Below are 22,290 nucleotides of genomic sequence, written 5' to 3' on the forward strand. Positions count from 1 at the left end.
GCGATGTGACCCGGGACACCACAGTTGTAGCATGGATATATTTCAAGTGTCTTAGATGAAGGAGTGAAGGGGAGAAGGCAGGTGAACTCCTATTTGGTATATTTGTGCGCTGTGTGTGTACACACATACTGTGGTGGTGATCTAATAAAAAAAGTCAATATGGGTCCATGGGTCATCAGGCTCTGAAACACATAACTAGTAATATCCGTGAATCATTTTGCTATCTTTAAGGCAAGTCCAGCCCAAAGGACGTTTACCCGAGAGTAAGACGCTGCGAATTCGTGTGCTGGAAGTAAGTGCACTGAGGAGCGGGCCAAATAATGGGGACCAATGCAGCAGACGACGCACTTCTCCACCCTCGACAGAGCAGGGGCGATTGAGTGCATCTATGCACTTTATTAGACAGTAATGTCACTATATATTTTGTTGGAAAGTGCCGTCATTTTTTTAACCGAGCCGCCACGCCATGCACCTCGTCTCCTGCATCTCGCTTCTCAGGCCGCCACTCGAGAAAGGTCACGGACATTACACGTGTTATAAGCATGACATTGCATTCTTCTTAGGAAAGTGGCGCGAGATGGGTTACAAGGTCGGCGTCCACATGGTGGCCGTTAAGGAGAGGATAAGAATACGTCTGGGACACTAGGATACTTTGCTGAAGTTATGAAGGAAAGTGTCACTACTTTCTATATACTAGGAAACATTATCTTACAATGCAGTGCAGCGGCACTAGCGGTCTCCACTCATACCACAACATGCGGAGGAGTGGAGTGAGCGCTCTACCGACGAGCCACCTAGAAGGAGTAAGAACTTTCATTATACCTAGCAGCGAGGCACCGCTAGTGGTCTCCACTTATACCAGACCACGCGGTGGAATGGAACGAGCGCTCTACAGCAGAGACACCAACGAGGCGTGAATACCTTTATGATACAGTGCAGAGCAGTACCGCTGACGGTCTCCGCTCATGCTAGAGGATGCGCCCGAGTGGACGTGCTCTGGTAGAGTTCTACCGCAGAGTCATTTAACGAACACTCCGAGGTTCGGGTACACGTTAAAGAACCCCAGGTGGTCGAAACTTCCGGAGCCCTCCACTACGGTGTCTCTCATAATGATAGCGTGGTTTTGGGACGTTAAACCCCAAAAATCAACCAACGAACACTCCGAGTACAAACGTGGGTGCGACGACGGATAAGAAACAAGCCCTGACTATCAGCTGCTTTGATTTAAAAAATTAGGTGGACGAGGCATGTCCGCAGTGCTATCTCTTGGCTGTGGTCCGGAGTCATCGTAGGCGTAGTTCGCTCACACTCGGTATTGTCCCGGCACACGCACTCATCTGCGTTTACTGGAGCCTTAAAGGGCCATTTACCGGGCCCCATACAGAATTTTAGTTAGACAGAGAAAGCTGTTAGGTGCCCGATGAGGAACGTTTTGCCACAAAAACTTTTTGAATCGGTTCATTACCAGCGGAGAAAACAGGTTTTTTGAAGTGGCGCGAAACGAGGGTGAGAGGAGGCGAGCTCGAAATCCTTGGTGCTACACCGCTTAGCCTTCGCAAGCCAAATTTCTTCCCCACCCTCTCCGGCATCCGACCAAGAGGTGACGTGCGCATGACGTGCCGAACAAGCCCAGCCCCCGAGCACGCGAGCAGCGTTGCTTTGTTGACCAGTGTTGTTTTGTGGCCTTCTGCCTGTTTCTGCGGGATGATTTGGAAACGCTGGCTTAGACGCGGTAGAGTACATGAGCACAATGAGTGCGTGAACGCGTAGGAGCGTTCCACGGCGGACGTCTGCTCAATGCGCTGACCGCGGGGAAACGAACGCATGCGCAACGGTGGCACATTAGCCCCGCATCTCGTAGCATTTCACGGGAAAAAATTGAAAGAAAAACGCGCACAGTTTTTACTGCGTCTCATTATTCATTTCAAGTTTTATTTATCTCTTCAAGCAGCAAATACATAAACTACGCGTGTTGTGTTAAATAATTTTTGACGTGCCACGTGGTATACTGTTGATAACGTCAGAGCAGACTCGTCTACGTAGAGGACCAACGTCCCTGCATTGCCGTGTACGTAGGGCCATTCCTACGCCTACGTCATGCCCTCATTCTCTACGCGTGCGCCGGCAGAAGGGAGGGGGGCAGCTTTCATCTTGCTATTTGACCCATTTCCGTGGCGCGTAGCGTTGCAAAGTTTGGCAGACGTGATCATGAACGCCTCGTCTACGCATTGCACTTGTCAGCTCAAAATTGTCAAACCTGGTGAGTGGCCCTTTAACCATAACCGATAGCTGCACGTTCCTGATGGCTGGAAGGTGCACTTAGGCGTCAAAATATATCCGCGCAAAGCGAGGTTTACTCCGAGAACGAACACTGAAGAGATTTTTCAGGAATGAAAAGCGGTCCTTCTTAACAATTTGTTTTTTGTGAATGTAAAAACCAGCAGTTGATTTATCCCTAGTATACGGTAGCACTGGTTAGTAAAGTGAGAGGAATGAGCCAGAAGTTCAGCATGCTTGATGCCTAATAGAAAAGAAAATGAGTGCTTACCATCCCTATGCCAGCATAGTTGAGTGCGGGTGGTCCGTACTCGTAAAAGATTGGTTGATGCACATGTCCCGTTGGAATTACAACCGTACTCCCCGTGTAAAAGGCACGGGCGCTCTGCTCGTTATAAAGCCAACTTTTCTGTTCTTTCCACTGATAGTGAGTGTTAAGACGACGACCTTGTATCCATGAGGGGAAGAGTCGGTCGACTGGTACGTCGTGAAGGGGTTCTGCGCATACAAATGACAACACATTGTTATGTGAAACACTCTTAATGCATGGAAGCTTCAGGAAAACTACCTACGAGTGATTCATGATAAAAAGTATAACATTGTAGCAAGACAACTAACGTCAGCATGTGTCATGGGGTATGCACAAGTTTGCCTACAATGGGATGAATATTGTGGACGTGCGTGGGCAGGATCTCTATGACGGATGGCGAATTAGCTAAGGAAACAGATCAGGGAATGATTCATAGTACATTTTTTTGTTTCCGGAAAACTGGAACAATATTACGAACTTTTATTTTCACCCGAAACATATTACCCGTACAATTGTTTTACCCGAAACATAACAAATGACCTTTGAACACTTGATTGATTTGTGGGGTTTAACGTCCCAACACCACCGTATGATTATGAGAGACGCCGTAGTGGAGGGCTCCGGAAATTTTGACCACCTGGGGTTCTTTAACGTGCACCCGAATCTGGACCTTTGAACACTGCATACGCGTACTGAAAAAGAGTAGTTTGACACAGCGGGAGCAATATCACCTAAATGACCAACGAAGTATTAAGGTAAAATGATTATGTGTTTAATGAAATGCGACAGGCTGCCTTTAAGTTTGTTGTTAATCATAGTGCAAATTTATGTATGGGTTTAACTGTCTTGTAAATAAGTTTATATTCTCTGTACAGTCTTTGAGTTTAGGTGTACTCATTCTGTATGACACTTAATAATAAAAATTTAGAAAACACCTTTTTATGTTTCTTTTATGGAAACCCCATCGTATGTCATCAATTCCTAATCAAAAATAGCAAAACGTAAGAGCCTACACGCCTCTCATATTATCTCAAAGGACATTGAATGGAAATTACGCTCGTATATTAAACCTCTGTTGCACGAAAGATTAGTGGCACATTATTCTTATTTCACAGTGGTTCGCAAGCTACATTGCACCACTAGTGTTCATCATGCAGCTGCGTAAAACACGTGTGGAAATTGCGAGAAAATCGGAGTCCAAAAATAAAGAGAATATGATCAGATTGAAATGTTAGTGCTACTTTTCACACACAAAAAATCAATTTGTCAGTACTCGCTTGAGTACGACGCCGCAGAAAGCCCCGCCGTGGTGGTCTAGTGGCTAAGGTACTCGGCTGTTGACCCGCTGGTCACGGTTTCGAATCCCGACTGTGGCGGCTGCATTTCCGATGGAGGCAGAAATGTTGTAGGCCCGTGTGCTTAGATTTGCGTGCACGTTAAAGAACCTCAGGTGGTCGAAATTTCCGGAGCCCTCCACTACGGCGTCTCTCATAATCATATAGTGGCATTGGGACGTTAAACCCCCACATATCAATCAATCAACGACGCCGAAGGAAGCAAATATTCCGCCTTCTATATTTAAACACCTGTTTCAATATCTGATGCCGTGAGGTAGATGATCAGATGTGTCCGATTTGCGTCTCTAGGCATAGCGGATGGTAGCTTGTGGAAACTAAAAGCTTAGTTCTTTTCTGATAAGAACGACTGAGTTGACTGTTTACGCTTAATAAATGCAAAACGTTCACACGCTTCCATGAAACCGCACGTTCGCGATTATACACGAATTTATCAAGAAGCTTGCGGCAATGATCTATTCTACTACATCATACTGCATTGTATATTTCTTATTGTGAGCTTTGTGAAGTGTATTACTACGCTCAGTTATTTCAGTGACTGCATTGAATGCCCAGAATTGTGACGCGCAGAATCACCTCGGAAACTTGCCATATGAGTATTCGGTGCCACAAACACTTTTACCTTGCCTATTCCGTTCAACTTATTTGTCCTTCATATGGTAATTTCCATGTTTTATGTCACTTTGCTCACTAGGAGTAATTTTAACGGTGGATGTTTAACGTCTAGAGAGCTGATGACAAAACATAGAGTGTACTGACCGTAAATTCTTTCGACGAACTCGGGTTTTATTCGATCTCCTGGGCTTCCTATTAAAACCTTGATTCCGTCCAGCGTGTTCTTGAAACGTGTTCGAAAAGTGGAAGTCAGCCAGCTTGAGGAGTTGAGGGCCTCGGAGAAGACTGCCTTGACTCGAAACACCATGTGCCTCACCTCGTCTAGCATCGCTGGTCGTACTGTTTAGTAGATAAATACGCAAAAGGCATTCTTCCTAAATGTGCAGGCATAATAGCAGTACAAGGGTCAATTACATTCAGCTGACTTATAATAGGGTGAACATTAATCAAGTGAAGGTTAACACTTTACACCGGCTATATTCATCTTTAGTTAACAAGTTGATTTCTTTACAAGTGACCTAATTCTTGGGTAATGTTCAACAAAAATGAACGCAGTTAATTTACTTTCAACAAAATGGTCAGAAAGAACGAAGACCCTGTAGCTCGTATGGTTTTTATGTGCAAGTTGGTCAAATGAACAATATATAAGAAATAACAAAAAATCACAGCATATCCACACAGGAAACGATAATGAGTGAGGCAAAGCGTCAGTCAGTCCAGCCCATTGATCTCTACTAAGGGGAGCTAGATGGGGCATCGAGCACGGGTGGTTGAAGCCACCGGAAGACTCCATCGGTGTCCCGAAACCCACCACCATGAGCAGTCGCCTGCTGGAGGCGCGAGGGCTTTTATTGCGACAACAATATAGTCCCTCTTGGCTGGATTTTGCCCCTGGCGTCGGCGTCGACGTCGGCGTGGGCATCAGCGTCAATGTCACGCACCGTATATGTATACGTATTTATATATAAGAAAACTTATGAAAGGAAAGAAAAACACATCGGCGCGCGATGTCGAACGTGGGACCTGTGCGTCGTGAAAGCGAGGTGATAACCACTTAGCCACCCCGGACCACATCCTTCACCATTTAAATGGCAAGCTACTTATACCTTCCACGTACCGCTGCTCACGAGCATCTCGGGGGAAATTGTGTTTTCAGCATCACCCGCGAGATGGCGCGATGAGCGCGCGTCGCGATAAAGTTCCTCTACAATGATTGATATTTGGGGTTTAACGTCCCAAAGCCACCATAGATTATGAGAGACGCCGTAGTGGAGGGCTCCGGAAATTTGGACCACCTGGGGTTCTTTACCGTGCTCCCAAATCTGAGCACACGGGCCTACAACATTTCCAGCTCCATCGCAAATGCAGCCGCCACAGCCAGGATTCGATCCCGCGACCTGCGGGTCAGCAGCCGAGTCCCTGAGCCACTAGACCACCGCGACGGGGTAAAGTTCCCTTATAGAGAAAGTAGCAACACTGTCCTCCATATCCTCTCAAAAGTGTCCAAACCTCCTCTCGAAAGTGTTCATCCCTCTTCTCCCAAGTGTCCAAACCATATTAGTATCCTCTCCCAAACGGCCACCGTGCGGGCGCCAGCCTTATAACCCAGCCCACGCTACTTTCCTATCGAGAATGCCTTGTGATGCTGATAACGCACGCACCGTCACGCACAGCACGTTCATTATCAGTGTGACACGACATTCTTGATAGAATAGTGGCGAGAGCCGGTTACAACGAAAAAAAACATAAAAAAGAAAGAGTTTCGTGCGTATTTCCCGGGCGACAGCGCGTGTAGCGGAGAGGTGGAAGGTGGGAGAGGACGGTGCTCAGCGTGGCGGCTCCAGTTAAAAGAAACACGGTACTTTCCCAAAAATATCCAGAGCTTTAGCGTCGCTACATTGCGCGGCGGTGCCCGATTTAATCTCTTACGCACACTTTTCCCGGCTTAGAGAAGAACGGAGCTCCGTCACGCGCTCTTATCTAGCTGTGGCGAGGAGGGGAAAGTCGTAGGCCTTGGACGGCCTTGGGCTTTACCTGGAATGATTATGCTGTAGTTACTTGGTGTACAAAGGTCACTCCAATCATTGCTGTCTCCGTTCAAGAAAGCACGTGTTTTCAGAGTCAGCGAAGTAAGAAATGAGACGCTTATTCGCGTGCATCCGTACCTGTCAGTTTTGTCCGTCATTTGTGTGTGAGGAACGTGGGGCATGCTTCGGTTTGCTTTCCATTCTGCGCGTGACCTTTCAATTTGTTGCTATCGCGTTCATTGCTTCATCTTTCCGGTAAAGCTGTGAATTTTGAATGAAATGCTGGCCTGTAGATTCCTGTGATCTTTGAAAATCGGCCGGAATCGTCAACACGAAGACATTTTACACATAAGTACATCAAAACTATATTCAATACATTGTGCGAGCATTTGGTGGTATTTTACCGCCTATTTTTTATGGAGGTGCATTGAAGTGGTTCACCCAAATCACGGATTGTGTGACGAGTCACTCACAAAAGACAAAGCTTTGCGTGCCTGGCTACCATTGCACTCATTCCTTTTTTTAAAAAAAAGAAAGCCGTGACAATTTCTTTCTCTGACACCTGACTAATGAGTGTAACGTTGTACGTAACAGCACTGAGTCATTATCAAGCGGCGTCGCTACGGCGTCTATCGTTTCTTCTGTCGCGTTAGTCAGCGTTCCAGGTGAAGCCTAATCGTAGGGTTCGTTGCATGGACTAGTTGTAGATCACAGCACACCACCATTTTGGACGGCGTCGCTACGGCGTGCGTTTTTTTGTGTAGCGCTGGATGACCACGTGATTATCATGTTTGGATGTGTCGTTTACCTTCGCCATCTATTCACATCATGTGATACCAAATTTAGTATATGTGGAGCTAGCAAAACGACCGCGAGCCACGCTATGAGCGTGGTATGTTGTCATGTTCTTACAAGACACGCGTGTCGGGATTATCATGTTCGCACCAGTCATATACTTTTGTCATCCATTGAGGTCACTTAACACTAAATTTGGTAAATGTCGAGCTATCAAAACGGCCGCGAGCCCATAAAGAATGGCTCATTATACTCCAATGTACCAATGACGCGCGCGCACGCTTGGTACAGTGACGCTACGTTATCAAAACGCGAGCACTCAATAGACTAGAGCACGCCTATCTTACACCTAGGCGTTTCGGTGGTATACCCTCGCTCCCAGAGACGCCATAATTTGTTGCAACTGCCAAGGCGCGCCTCGCTGGCCTAGAATGCAGTGGCTCTTAGAGCTTAAAATGCAAAAGAGCACCTGTTCACGCTGCGCCACCATTCACGCTTCGCATCACGCTTCGTCAACGCTTCGCATCATCTGATGCGAAAAAATCAGCGCAAGTGGAAAAGATTGCTGAGCACCGCCTGTGAAGCTCACAGCGCATCGGTTGAATTGTGCCAGTAGGGTATTTTGCGATGACACAGATTTCCATCCACAACGAAAAACGTCGAGTTCCGCCTCCTTAGGATATATTCCCCATCAGCAGGAAAAACTACGAGCTCAGTGAAGTGTACAAGTTAGTACACTAATTGCGTTTATTCAAGCGTTGCTCCAGCTGTTTCACTTTAGAGCAGCGATTTGCGTGCAGTATGAAGGTAGTACGAGGTACAAAACTATTACCGTACTCTTTCGCACGCCGCATGTCAATAATATATGATATACTTATTGCGACTCACGCGTAGATGCAAGCACCCCACATGCTTGATACAACCGTAACGGCCAACTATCACGATGAAAAGAAATGTGAACGGTGCGGAAAACATGACTTTCGACTCGGTTGAAATACGACATGCCTTGACTGTCACTAGGCGAATTTACACGAGCTTTCGGCTGGCGTCACAGTAGCATTCTAAAACCTTGTACTGGCTGGCACTTTTGCAGCACGTGTGTGTTCCGAGTGCCCCGCGGGCCTGGCAATAGGTGACCGGTAATATGGGCAATCGCAAGGAACTGTGGAATAGGACGGCTTCTGGTACGACGCAAAACGTGGGTTAGCAGTGGCACACACGCATTTTTGTACGGCTCTGTTAAAGAAAAGCACCTCTCCGTGCAATGTTAGTGTTTTAGAAGTAGTTTTTTTTTGTTTTTGCTAACCCTGACTGTGACTATGTCAAGCTACGAAAGCCATGAACGGTAAAGAAACCTATTTATCGCAGCGAAATGATCTGGAGTGCTTTTCTGCTCCTCGGGGCTGCTGTCAGTTTTGCTAGCAGATCAGTTGATATAGAAAACAGTTTCCATTTTATGACACGTTACTGCATATATAAAATCACCATTTCAAAGATCTCAGTGAATGGCGATCACTGTAGCAGTGTGCTACGAATTTATTTTGGGACCGCTGCTTCGGCCGACATCGTCGGTCGATCGGCATGAAGCGCAGGAATTATTGAGCGCGTTGAGATATTTTTTTATGGCGAAGCTCCTCAGAGCGGCCCCCGTTCGTCCCTCGTAGTCGTAGTCGTAGTCGCAATGTGGAACCAGTGTTACATTTTAACCTGTAAGGTGGTGTCGGTGGGAGATTTCTCCTGTGCTTTGTTGAACAATAAAAATTTCGTGGCGTCTGCGTTAACTAAAAGCCGAATGCTCCTGTCTCTTATTCCTGATTAGCAGCCATTGGCATGTACATTAAGCACTATCTGACAAGAAAGGGTTGCTACGTTATACTCACTGGGTGTAACCTCCTTAGATTTAGAAAGGTTTAGCGAGCGTTGAGACGCAGTGTCATGATTACAATGAACTAGTATATACCATGAACTCGATCTGGGTAAAGGTGGGAAGTACACAAGAGGCGCAAGCCGTATAAAGAAAGTAAGCGTGTGCCACCTCTAGTTTAGTTCTTGGATTGTCCACTGGATGGCGGTGCATATGCGGAATATATGATGAAAAGATGCGAGATGGTGGTACTTGGAGTGTTGAATAGATGGATGAACGGACACACAGACAGATGCATGGACGGGCTCACGGATGGGTGCACCGACGTATGGACGCATGGATGTGCGTACGCATGAACAGACGCACGCATGGACGGGCGAATGGACGCACGGACGGTCACACAGACGGACGCATGGATGGACGGATGCTTCGCCCCACTCTCCATCATTTACTCCGTGGATATGCTGCCATTTTTTAAAAACTTTTTCGTTACCACGTATCACGAGAACGTTGTTTTGGAGACACTCGCGATGCTCCGCGTCACCCTAATATCATCACTGAAGGGATGGTGTATTTTTAGGTGCAGAGCTTTTTAAGCCATGGGTCGTGCATCCCCGATGTGTGTATGCATTATCTGTAGTAGTAGTAGTAGTAGCATTCACAGTAGTGGTAGTGCGGTAGTAGTAATAGCAGTAGAAGGTGGCCACCTCTCGTATAGTCCTTGGAATGTCCGCTGTATGGCGGTACTTCTATATAATGAATACATGTTGAAAAGATGCGAGATGGTGGTTCTTTGAGTGTTCATTTTACGGGCAGACAGTCAGACACATGGACGTAGGGACGGACAGAAAGACGGATAGACAGACGCACAAGTGGACGGATGGACGAACAGACAGCGGGACGCACGCATGGAAGAGAGACGTGTGGATGGACGAATGTGTGGTTGGACAGGCGGACGTACGGATGGACGGAGGCATAGACGACCAGCAGCACGGACGTACTGACGGATGCTTCGCCACACTTCTCACTATTAACTCTGTGGACATGCTGTCAGTTAATGCATGCGGTGCGATTTTTTATTGTTCAACAGCGTACAAGACAAATGTCCTACTGGCACTGCCTTGGAGGTCCACATACAGTGGCTATAAGTACGGAGTGGCCAGTAAACAGTTGTGCAGCGCGAGCTGTCGGTTTCAAGGGTGAAGCTTCATTAGGCCGTGTCTCGAGCGTTACCGATATATGTAGTAGCTGTAGTAGTAGTATTAGTAGGTAGCCATCTCTCGTTCAGTCCTTAGAATGTCCGCTGGATGGCGGTACATGTATATGATGAACATATGAAAGAAATATGTGAGATGACGGTTCTCGGGGAGTTCAATAGATGGAAGGACGGCCGAAGAGACGTGCAGACAGATAGACGGATGGACGCACAGAAGAAAGCACGAAGGAATGGACAGAAGCATGGACACTCGGACGGCCGCACGGATGAACGGAAGCAAGAACGAATGGATGGATGGGAGCACGGATGGTCGAATTCACTGACGGTTGTTTCACCCCACTTATCATCATTCACTCCGTAAATAAGCTGTGCATTTTTTTTCAATCAAAAAGCTCGCTAACAGACGCTGCCAGCGTCGTCTTTGCGAGACGCTGTGAGGAGGAATGACTAGAGGAGAGGGAGAGCGAGCGTAGGTTAACAGACACTCCCTGCATCGGCGTGGCGAGGTAGGAGAGGGGAGCCTAGAAGAGAAGAAAGGAGGGATCGCATGCGCATTGGCGTTGGTAACGGCACTGCGAGGAATGCCTAAGAAAAGGTGTAGCGAGCGCAAGCAGGTGAGGCATAGAGTTTATTAAAATCAACTAGAGCAGGGGGTCGAAATTTCCGGAGCCCTCCACAACGGCGTCTCTCATAATCATATGGTGGTTTTTGGACGTTAAACCCCACATATCAGTCAAAATCAACTAGAGGGGACTCTGGCGCTGCAGTCGTTCAGAGACAATAGTACTGTAGGGTCTTACATGACTTTGCCCTGTCTCCGTAACTGTGGACGGCGAATGGCACTTGTGGCTTCGTCTATCGCTGTGTTTCGTTTTTTTGTTTTGAAGGAAAGGACGAACCCTATTGAACTTCATGACCCGATTTAAAACAGTAAATCTACAATATTAAGGTCGTGAAGTGCAACCGCTGAACATTTGCCGATTTTTGTTTTGTGCGAAAAGAGCTCCCAGCCACACGATAGAACACGGAGCCAGAGTGAGTGAGTAAAAACTTTATTGAACATGTCCGGCGTCATTGAACGGGCTGGGGCTACAAGCACCCCGGCCTAGGTGACGGCCTCGAGTCCTTGGACCCGGGCGGCATCCTGTGCTTGCGGGACGGCCCACAGTTAATCGGCAAGTACGTGGCTGAGAAGAGCCGCCTCCCATCGCGCCTCGCGGTTCGAGACTGCCATGTCTACCGGGTTCGTAGGGGACTACTACGCGTTACCGGTACACTTCCACAGCATGTGCTGCAGCGTCGCTCTGGCTCCGCATGCCTTACACGCGTCGGACGTATAAATGCCTGGTTAGCAGAGGCGAAGGATCACCGGATTCGGATACGTGTGTGTCTGTAGTTGTCTCCAGGCAACCTGCTGTTTCTTGTTTAGTTTCGCGTGGGTTGGTGGATATTTGCATCTGTTCAGTCTGTAGTGTTGCGTGATGGCTCTGAAAGTGGTTATGCGATCCCCCCGCGTCCATTCCCGCATCGCTGTCGAAGTGTGCGAGACATCGGGACTGTCAGCAGGCGTCGCAGCTCGGCGTGTAAGTCATCGAGCCGCGGCGTGGGCAGTCGCGTTGCCCGCAAGCGGAGGGTCCGTGTGGGCGGGGGTCCATACGAGGAAACTCGTTTTTGCTGGAGATGTTGCGTTCGTGAATTTGGAGAATGCGGGCCGCTTCGCGGGAGATCCGGCCGCTGGCGTAGTTGCGCATCGCCGCCTGCGAGTCGCCTAGTATCACCTCGGCGTCCGTGGTGGCTATCGCGAGGGCTATGGCAGCTTCTTCGGCCGCCTCCGTCTCTTCCGTGCCTATCGTCGCACTCGTGACGCAAGTTCCTACATGATCCGTGATCGCGACCGCGAAGCCGCGGTGGCAGTCGTAACGGGCCGCGTCCACGTAAACTGTGTCTTTGCTATTGCCGAATTTCTTTTCAAGGTCTTGGGCGCGCCTGTTGCGCCGAACGATGTGATGTGTCGGGTGCATGTTCTTAGGCAACGGCAGAACGACGATGCGCTCGCGAATACGTCTGTTTATCCCGACCTTTTCGCCGCGCTGCGTATGGTAGTTGATACCCAGTGTCTCGAGGATGTGTCGACCAGTTCTGGTCTTCGCCAGACGTTCGTACTGGGCGATGTTGTGTGCTTCGATTATCTCATCTAGAGTATTGTGCAACCCCAGCTCGAGAAATTTTTCCGTGCTGGTATTGACCGGTAATCCGATTGCGCATTTGGACGCCTTGCGGATGAGACAATCTAAATTGGTGCGTTCAGTCGCCTGCCACTTGAGGTAGGAGGCGACGTACGTTATATGGTTCATAACGAAAGCATGTACCAGGCAAATGGTATTGCTTTCCTTCATTCCGCTATGCCAATTTGGTATTCGTTTCAGCAACCGGATTGTTTCATTGACCGTGCCCTCTAGTCTGCGAATGGTTTCGCCGTTGTGGCCGTTGGCAGACAGGCGCAAGCCCAGTACCCTAATGGTCTTAACTTGTGGGATGACAGCACCGTCTGATGTGCGTACATTAATTTCTCTATATGCGCACTCAAATGCGCCATCGGCGTTCTTGGGTTTACGGCCCCTGCGCGAGGGTCTATAGAGCAGGAGCTCCGATTTAGCGGCGGAACATTCGAGGCCAGTGTCGCGAAGGTAGTCCTGCACCACGTCGACGGCTTCCTGCCGCGTTTGCTCTACGTGGCCGTCATTTCCCTCGGCAACCCAGAGGGTGATATCATCGGCATACAAGCTACGACGGAGGCCTTCTATTTCAGCCAGTTTTCGTGGTAATCCGACAAGCACGAGGTCAACCCATGTATATGTCTTGCGATTCTAGTCCGCCGATCGCTAATCGGGCCCGGTGGCCCGTAAGAAAATTCCGTACATAGTGGTACGTTCTCTCGCCCAGTCCCAACGCTCGTATACTTTCAAGTATCGCAGCATGGCTAACGTTGTCGAACGCCTTTTTGAGGTCGAGCCCGAGTATCGCTTTGGTGGATCGTGTGGGATTGTCTACGATATCGTGCTTGAGTTGAAGCATAACGTCCTGCGTGGAAAGTTTACGACGGAACCTCAGCATCGTGTGTGGGAGCCTGTTTCGGTCCTCGAGGTAGTTGGTAAGGCGAGCGAGAACCACATGTTCCATGACCTTACCAACGCAGGACGTCAGGGATATCGGTCGAAGGTTGTCATTCTGTACTCGTTTGCCCGGTTTGAAGATCATAATTATGCGCGCCGTTTTCCACGAGTTCGGTATAGCGCCCGCTGTCCAGCACTCGTTCATGTAAGCCGTCAGTTGTTCTATCGATTCGTCGTCCAAGTTACGTAGCGCTTTGTTGGTTATCCCGTCCGGGCCTGGCACCGACTTTGTGTTGAGCCTGTGCAGCACCACCCTCACCTCTGCAACGCTGAAGTCCTCGTCTAGCTCCGCGTTACCCTCACCCTCCCAGGCGTATGCCGAGTGCGCGAGGGGGCTAGGTGACTTAAAGAAACGGCTTCGCACGTCATCTAGAAAGTCCGCGTGGGTGCCTTTGTAGTCGTGCAGCAAGTTGTTAAGTTTATGTGCGTGCGATGTTTTCGTCTCCTCCGGATCCAAGAGGTGCCGGAGGAGATGCCAGGTCTTCTTGGCCCGCCCCAGCTGATTCTCCATCCCATAGCAGATTTCTTCCCATTGCGTTTTGCATACCAGTAACGCGTGCTCTTCCATGTCCCTGCTTAGCCGTGCTATGCGTCTGCGCAGCGTTCGATTGTGGCGTTGGCGCTTCCACCTGTCTTGCAGGCTGCGCTTGGCTTCCCACATTTGTAGGAGTTTGCTGTCTACCACTTCGAGCTGTGCTCTGGCGGAACTTCCCGCGTCGCCGTTTCTAAATCCCCCTTGAGCGTCACAGTCTAGCTATCTATATCCTGAATAGCCGCACTGCCACGATTCTGCTCTTTCCGGACTTTGCGAAACGCGTCCCAATCCACCAGCCGGTGGTTCTTGCCCTTGGTACCTTCCCGATGAACGCGGTGGTGAGGTTCAGCGTCGACCTGGATCTCGATCACTGAGTGATCGCTACCCAGGTCTTCCTGTGTATTGTGCCATCGCGCGCTAGCAACGTTCTTGGTAAATGTGAGGTCGGGTGAGGTGTCTGCGCATACGCTGTTGCCCCTGCGCGTACGCTGTTGCCCCTGCGCGTAGGCGCGGAAGGGTCTGTGATGAGCTCGAGGCCCTCATTCTGCGCATCGTCCCAAAGGCGCTTACCTTTTGGCGTTTCGTAGCCGTACCCCCACGCCGCGTGCGGCACGTTGAAGTCGCCCGCGATGAGCAAGGGCCCGTCGGCAGCTGCCTTGCGCGCCTCTCGCAGTAACGTGCTAAAGCGGTGTCTGGCTTTGGGTCTGCTATACACGTTCAGCACAAACAGGCCGGGGCCGCACCCTTTCGTCGGGATGAGCTCTATGAGTACATGCGGTATGCTAACGTTCATAAGTTCGCGTTGCACCACGGTGAGGTTGCGTCGCACTAGCGTTGCAGCAGCCGGTGGGGCTCCCGCGGTCACAGCTTCGTCTATAGATTTGTACCCCGCCAGCTTGACCGGGTCATTTGTTTCCTGCAATAGTATTACGTCCGGTCGTTGCCGGCTCCGTAAGAATTGTTGGAGAGGCACCCGTTTCCTCCTGTACCCCCTGCAGTTCCACTGCCAGATAGTAAACATGTTTCGTGTGTTATGCTGTTGTGGGCGTTGTGTTTGTGTGGTTTCGTGTCGAGCCATGCTGACTGTACATGTTTTGATTTGCCGTCCGGCTGATCCTGCGCCTCTTCGTCGGGCAATGGCCTAAAGCACGGTTTCCCAGTCGTTCGTACTGGGCGACCCATTGCGCCCGGAAGTCGCATTTCGATATTGTCTATGCGCGTTTGCAGCGTCGCGACCATTTTTGTGAGCTGAGATATTGCAATGCTCAACTGTTCGGTTTGTGCGGTTTGCTGAGCAATTGCGTTGTTAAGTTGCGCGGTTTGCTGCGCGTATTGAGTCATCATCGCGTCTACCTTGTCGTGGAGTCTATCGACTCGTTCGCGGAGTTTCTCCTCGCGTTTCTGCGATTTGACGTCGAATTGTTCCGGGTGAAGTGCCTTACGTTTAGTGCGTGCGGGGTGCGCGTCTTGAGCCTCCATGACTCCCTCCACACTCTCGGCTGTACTAGCAGCCGCGTCGGCTGCGACGGGTTTAATTGGAGGAGGAGGAGGAGGAAAGGGAACTGTCGGAGCCTCCCCCTTCAACGTGGCAATTTCGTTTCTTAACTTTGCATTATCCTGCTGTAGTTTTTGGATTATTGATTCGAATTGATCCGATCGTTTTTGCATTAGACTTTTTGGGTCGCTGTTGCGTTTGTAAGCAGAGCTGCCGCGTCTGTCTACATCTGGGTTTCTATCAATGGCAGTCTCGGTTCGCGTTAGCGGTGCGCTGGGCGCGCGTCCGGAGGCGACGTCCACCCACCTCAATTTATGGGGGTCAACCTCTCCTCCGCCTTTGGCTGCAGCTGTGTGGTTGGCTCGGGCCGTCGACGTGCTGCGAGGCTTCGCTGAACGGGGTCGGGAGACGCTGCGAGAGCGGCTCGAGAACGAGTACGGGAGCGAGTGCGGCTCCACGCGCGGGTCTCCCTCGAGGCCGATCGACTGTTGCCGCTACGTCGTCTCGGTGCGTGGCGTCGTCCGCAGTCCTCCTGCCCCCTCCTGCCCGTCGTTGACGGTGCTGCTACTGCTGTAGGTGGCCTCAGTCTCCTCGCGCATTCTGCGTTCCCACTGTCGGCGCTTGACAAGGGGGGGGGGGGGTTATGTACTTGGCGTTGCACTCGCGGTCTCCGGTGAGGCGATACTTGCCACACAGCAGGCACGTGGGCTCGCACCGACGATCATTGGGCGGGTTGCCGCATTCGCATCTACGGCACTTCTTGTCGTTCGGCTTGGGGCACACGTCGGCTCTGTGTCCAAGACGACCACACTGGTAGCACATGTCAAAATGTTTTTTGTACAGAGTGCACCTTAGCAGCATTCCTCCATAGTTCACGTACCGGGGCCCGTAGTATCCGTCGAACAGGATTATAACGTTCGTCATGCTTCTATTGCGCTTGACATGCAGGACGTTCGGGTTACGGTAGTTCACTAGACTTCTGTCACAGAACGAGCGCTAAAAAGAGAGCGCGCCGCCAAATCCTTGCGACAACGGGCGGTAGAAACGCCGCGAGGTAAAAAGAAAAAAAAAAGAAAGCAAACATCCAAGGCTCCCGGGCGCGCGCTCTCCCCGCAGAAGCACGGCTTCGCAGACGAACCTCCTCACCCCACAGCGGCGGCCGGGCAAGCGCTAGAAATTTCCAGAACGAAGGAGGCGTGGCTACGCCGAGCTGAGTCACCCGACGCGGAGGGCTGACAAACCGTCTCGCCTCTCTCCAGCCTTCGCTGCGTATCGCGCCGACGAAAGGACGAGAAAATTCTGGAAAGTGGCGCGGAAGGTATTTAATCGAGCGGCCGAGACGAGAAAGCAGGTGGTGACGGAAGTTAACGCCAGAGCGCGTAGGAATTCCGCCGTGGAGTCGGCGAAGGTTCTGCCCGTAGTGACAGAACAGGAGGTGACGGAAGTTAACGCCAGAGCGCGTAGGAATTCCGCCGTGGAGTCGGCGAAGGTTCTGCCCGTAGTGACAGAACAGGAGGAGACGGAAGTGAGCGCCAGAGTGCGTAGAGAGTCCGCCGTGTAGTCGGCGAAGTTTTGGTCCGTAGGGACGGCTCGAGCTACAGGCAAGAGCGTGAGTTTACCGCTATCGAGCGAAGACGCGGGCAACAGCTGCGTGTGTGAAGCCGACGGATTTCCGGCGAAGAAGTTGAAGTTTGAAGAGTGGCCAATTGAAGACGGGAGGTTTCCTGGAAGAGAAACTTCAGGGCTGCGGAACGACAACAACGCTGGACTTTGAGTGAGTGATTCTCGGAAGAGTATCATTCAGACTTTTGTTCCAAGGACTTTGGACTGAATAGGTTTTCTATCTCTTTAGTCCTTAAGTGTCTTGGTTGTTCAATGCATGTGACTGCATTGTAGTGCGTATTGTTGTCTGTGTCCGTTGTTTCAAGTGTGGTTGATTGTACTGTGTAGTACATTGTCTGTTTGATGACGTATTGTATGTAACTATTGTGGAGTGTGCATACGTGTGTATTGTTTTTGATCTGCCGTTAATGAGAATATAATTTTGTTTGTTTATCAACTCTCGGCTCTGTCTTGCTCTTTGGGCCACAGCCGGCGTCCGCTGGCGCACCAATAAGGACCACTTCTAAATTGTCCACGCTTTCGTGGTGCGGTTCGGGGGGCCGATACTTCGGCTCTTGGAATTAGCCCGGCGATCGCCTCCCTAATAAACGGGACAGGTGTGACAATTAATCTGGCGTCCGCGACAGGACCTTTTGGTGCACAGTGTGTCCAAAGTAGTGAGAAAGAGCCTCGAGTGGTTGATAGTGCTATCGGAACGACTTGGTGTGTTGTTCAGTGTTCTCGTTAACGAGTGCAGGGGAGTGCTCCGATAGACTGATCTAGGCAGATACTTTTTGCACGCGGCAAGGTTTTATTTGCGAGACACCATGGATCTCGAAAAGTTAGTTGCTCTTGGTGAAAAGATGGGTCTTTCTGGCGCCGAACTACGGAAGTGGGTCACCCAGAGGGAAAAAGAAGAAAAAGCAGCCGAGCTGGAAAAAGAGAGGTTGGCGGTCGAAAGAGCCAAAGCGGAAAAAGAAGCTGAGTTGGAGAGAGAAAAGCTGGCAGCTGAAAGGGCGAGAGAAGAAAAAGAAGCAAAGGAGCGACAGCTGAAAGAAGAAAGAGAGGCAAAAGAGCGACAGCTGAAGGAAGAAAGAGAGCAGCAATTGAAGTTGGAGCTGGAGAGAGAGAGGTTGGCAGCTGAAAGGGCGAAAGAAGAAAGAGAGGAAAGGGAACGGCAGCGACAGCACGAGATAGAACTCGAGCGGCTCCGTTTGCAACAGCGAAGTGAAACTCCGGTCCAAGCTAGAGTGGAAAGCAGCGAACGAGAGGATCACGGCTTCCGCTTGAACCCAAGCAAGCTGCTCGTAGCGTTTGATGAAAGGAAGGACGACCTAGACGCGTACCTCCACCGATTTGAGACGATTGCGAAGAGCCAGAATTGGCCGGAACATCAATGGGCAACTGCTTTGAGTACTTGCTTGAGTGGTGAAGCGCTCAGTGTGTACGGTAGGCTGACGCCGACCGATGCAGCCAACTATGCAAAGGTGAAAGCTGCTTTGCTGAAGCGATTTAGATTCACTGTGGAAGGATTCCGGGACAGATTTCGGACAGGAAAGCCAGCTGATGGTGAGACGGCTACGCAGTATGCCGCCCGACTTTGTCATTATTTCGACAGATGGATAGAACTTTCAGGGACAGCCCAGGAGTACAATGAACTTAGAGAGCTCCTAATTAGAGAACAATTTCTTACTAGTTGCCACCCAAGCCTGTCGCTTTATCTGAAAGAGAGGAGAGCTAAGTCATTTGAAGGAATGCTTGAATTGGCTGATCAATTCTTAGAAGCGCAAGGAGGAACTAATTTGGCCAAGGTCAAGAAGGATTGTCCCGATGATTCGAAGAAATTGGCTCCTGAAGAAAAGAAGCGTGCACCAGAGAGCATGCAGCGATGTTTTCTGTGCAACCGAGTGGGTCATCGCGCGAAAAACTGTCGAACGATCTTTACGAGCCCTACGGTAGTAAAATGTTTTAAGTGTGGTCAGACTGGGCACAAAGCAGACGCTTGTCGGAACGGAGTGAGTCAAACTCACCAGGTATCTTGTGTGCAAGCGGCACCGAAATCTGATAATAATGCCGTCACCGATGGATTCGTAGAGTTGAAGAATGGGGAGAAAATTCCTATTGTGGGGGCTGTAATGTCAAAACAGCCAACCGGTGTTACGAAGGGAATGCCGACGCTTCCTGGAAAGATTGCAGGCAAGAAGATTACGGTTCTAAGAGACACCGGTAGCTCCACGGTTATCGTGAGGAGAAATTTGGTACGGGAAAGAGAGTTGACAGGCAGAACGAAACCGGTTTGCCTAATTGACCGTACGGTCCGGATGCTTCCCGAAGCAGAAATTGAGGTTGAAACCCCGTACTTCAGCGGGAAGGTTACTGCGTTATGCATGACGACCCCCCTTTACGACCTTGTCATCGGAAACATCGACGGGGCGCGAGGGCCGAATGATCCAGAATGTTTGGGAGAAGACCCGAAGATAGAGCCCTCGCCAACACAACGGCCGCGAGATACAGTGGAGGAGCATCCCGTGACGGATCTCACTAGAGCACAAGGTGAAGCTGCGGCGCAAGAGACAGCGAAGGAGAAGCCGATCGTGTCGAATAAGTTCGCGGGCCGAGCAACCGGACTTACGTCGGCACGACCTCAACCGACCGACAGTGTAAAGGAGACGGAGTTGGCCAGCCGGGCAAAATGTAGAGGCATTATCAAGCGGGTAAATAAACAGACAGGACCCGTCGAATGTAATGACGCGTTAACGGTGTCGGAAGAGACAACGATGGCTGAGACGACGCCTCAGATATCGTCGTGGGAAAGGGCTCGCCGAAAAAGAACGTGGAAACACAAGAATAGATCGAGCGAGCACCGCAAAAAGGGGCGCAAGCGCTGTTCGAAGTACTCAAGATAGGTGCTGAGGTGGAATCAGAATGTGTTCGGCAGGGCTGAGTGACATATGTTGAGTTAATGTTCTTGTTATCCTGTGTCTCAAGTGTATGTCGAGTGAGTCAGTGTTCTGTGCGATGGTGTGATGTATAGTGTTGTATAATTGTTGGATAGACAGAACTTTGTACGTTTGTATTGTTTAGAATGTGTGATGAAGTGTTGTAGGCATGTACCTGTGGCTATATTTCATGTGTTGTGGAATTGAACTACAATGTAAGATTGTATTGCGTGATCTATTGTGAATGTGAAGTGTTATGAGCGACTGATGGTGTTACAGTCTGTGAGAGTGTGTGGTGACTTTCGCGCTCGTTTGTGTGGTTTTGAATATTATGAGATAATATTCTTAAAGTGGGGGGCAGTGTCACAGAACGAGCGCTAAAAAGAGAGCGCGCCGCCAAATCCTTGCGACAACGGGCGGTAGAAACGCCGCGAGGTAAAAAGAAAAAAAAAGAAAGCAAACATCCAAGGCTCCCGGGCGCGCGCTCTCCCCGCAGAAGCACGGCTTCGCAGACGAACCTCCTCACCCCACAGCGGCGGCCGGGCAAGCGCTAGAAATTTCCAGAACGAAGGAGGCGTGGCTACGCCGAGCTGAGTCACCCGACGCGGAGGGCTGACAAACCGTCTCGCCTCTCTCCAGCCTTCGCTGCGTATCGCGCCGACGAAAGGACGAGAAAATTCTGGAAAGTGGCGCGGAAGGTATTTAATCGAGCGGCCGAGACGAGAAAGCAGGTGGTGACGGAAGTTAACGCCAGAGCGCGTAGGAATTCCGCCGTGGAGTCGGCGAAGGTTCTGCCCGTAGTGACAGAACAGGAGGTGACGGAAGTTAACGCCAGAGCGCGTAGGAATTCCGCCGTGGAGTCGGCGAAGGTTCTGCCCGTAGTGACAGAACAGGAGGAGACGGAAGTGAGCGCCAGAGTGCGTAGAGAGTCCGCCGTGTAGTCGGCGAAGTTTTGGTCCGTAGGGACGGCTCGAGCTACAGGCAAGAGCGTGAGTTTACCGCTATCGAGCGAAGACGCGGGCAACAGCTGCGTGTGTGAAGCCGACGGATTTCCGGCGAAGTTGAAGTTTGAAGAGTGGCCAATTGAAGACGGGAGGTTTCCTGGAAGAGAAACTTCAGGGCTGCGGAACGACAACAACGCTGGACTTTGAGTGAGTGATTCTCGGAAGAGTATCATTCAGACTTTTGTTCCAAGGACTTTGGACTGAATAGGTTTTCTATCTCTTTAGTCCTTAAGTGTCTTGGTTGTTCAATGCATGTGACTGCATTGTAGTGCGTATTGTTGTCTGTGTCCGTTGTTTCAAGTGTGGTTGATTGTACTGTGTAGTACATTGTCTGTTTGATGACGTATTGTATGTAACTATTGTGGAGTGTGCATACGTGTGTATTGTTTTTGATCTGCCGTTAATGAGAATATAATTTTGTTTGTTTATCAACTCTCGGCTCTGTCTTGCTCTTTGGGCCACAGCCGGCGTCCGCTGGCGCACCAATAAGGACCACTTCTAAATTGTCCACGCTTTCGTGGTGCGGTTCGGGGGGCCGATACTTCGGCTCTTGGAATTAGCCCGGCGATCGCCTCCCTAATAAACGGGACAGGTGTGACAACTTCGCACCACGTCCACTGGCTTTTCGTCAGGTGGTACGCCCTCGAAAACGCCCTTAGATTTGTTCTCCGGCGCCGGTCTGTAGGCATTTACTTCCAACCCGCGATCACCAATACGCAGCTTGCAAATGCCACCGTAACATTTCGCACGATCTTCTCACGGCGTGTTTACCACAATCAAGTTTTGAAGCTTGTTCACACAAACGCTGTCCTCCTCGACGTCGCGCCCACCCCTGCCGCATTGCGTATGCAGCAGTGGACGTGGGCCTTCTGGTACTGCGATACGTTGAAGCAACCCGGGGTCGTATGATGATCTTGTCATCCGTCGGCAGGTTGGGCGTTCGGTTGGTCTTGCTGAGTTTCCTCACATGCTGCATCGCTCTCAGCATGAACGTGGCCTTCTTAGAACTTTCTCGCGTTGCTCATGGTCCGTCGCTGGGTCGGCGTCTCCAGCCACTTTTTTTTAGTTCTAGCAACGCCTTGG

The 22,290-nt window shown here is 50.3% G+C and overlaps 1 protein-coding gene across 1 annotated transcript in view; it reads right to left on the reverse strand.

The window, feature by feature from the left end:
* Positions 1 to 22,290, reverse strand: part of LOC142802642 (uncharacterized) — a 78,089-nt gene that overhangs the window by 12,928 nt on the left and 42,871 nt on the right. Inside the window, exon 7 of the mRNA XM_075887627.1 lies at positions 2,549 to 2,775. Coding sequence (XP_075743742.1) covers positions 2,549 to 2,775 — 227 coding nt within the window. The remainder of the gene's footprint in view (positions 1 to 2,548; positions 2,776 to 22,290) is intronic.

The sequence above is a fragment of the Rhipicephalus microplus genome, chromosome 3 (genome assembly GCF_043290135.1).
Source record: "Rhipicephalus microplus isolate Deutch F79 chromosome 3, USDA_Rmic, whole genome shotgun sequence".
Taxonomy (NCBI): Eukaryota; Metazoa; Arthropoda; class Arachnida; order Ixodida; family Ixodidae; genus Rhipicephalus; species Rhipicephalus microplus.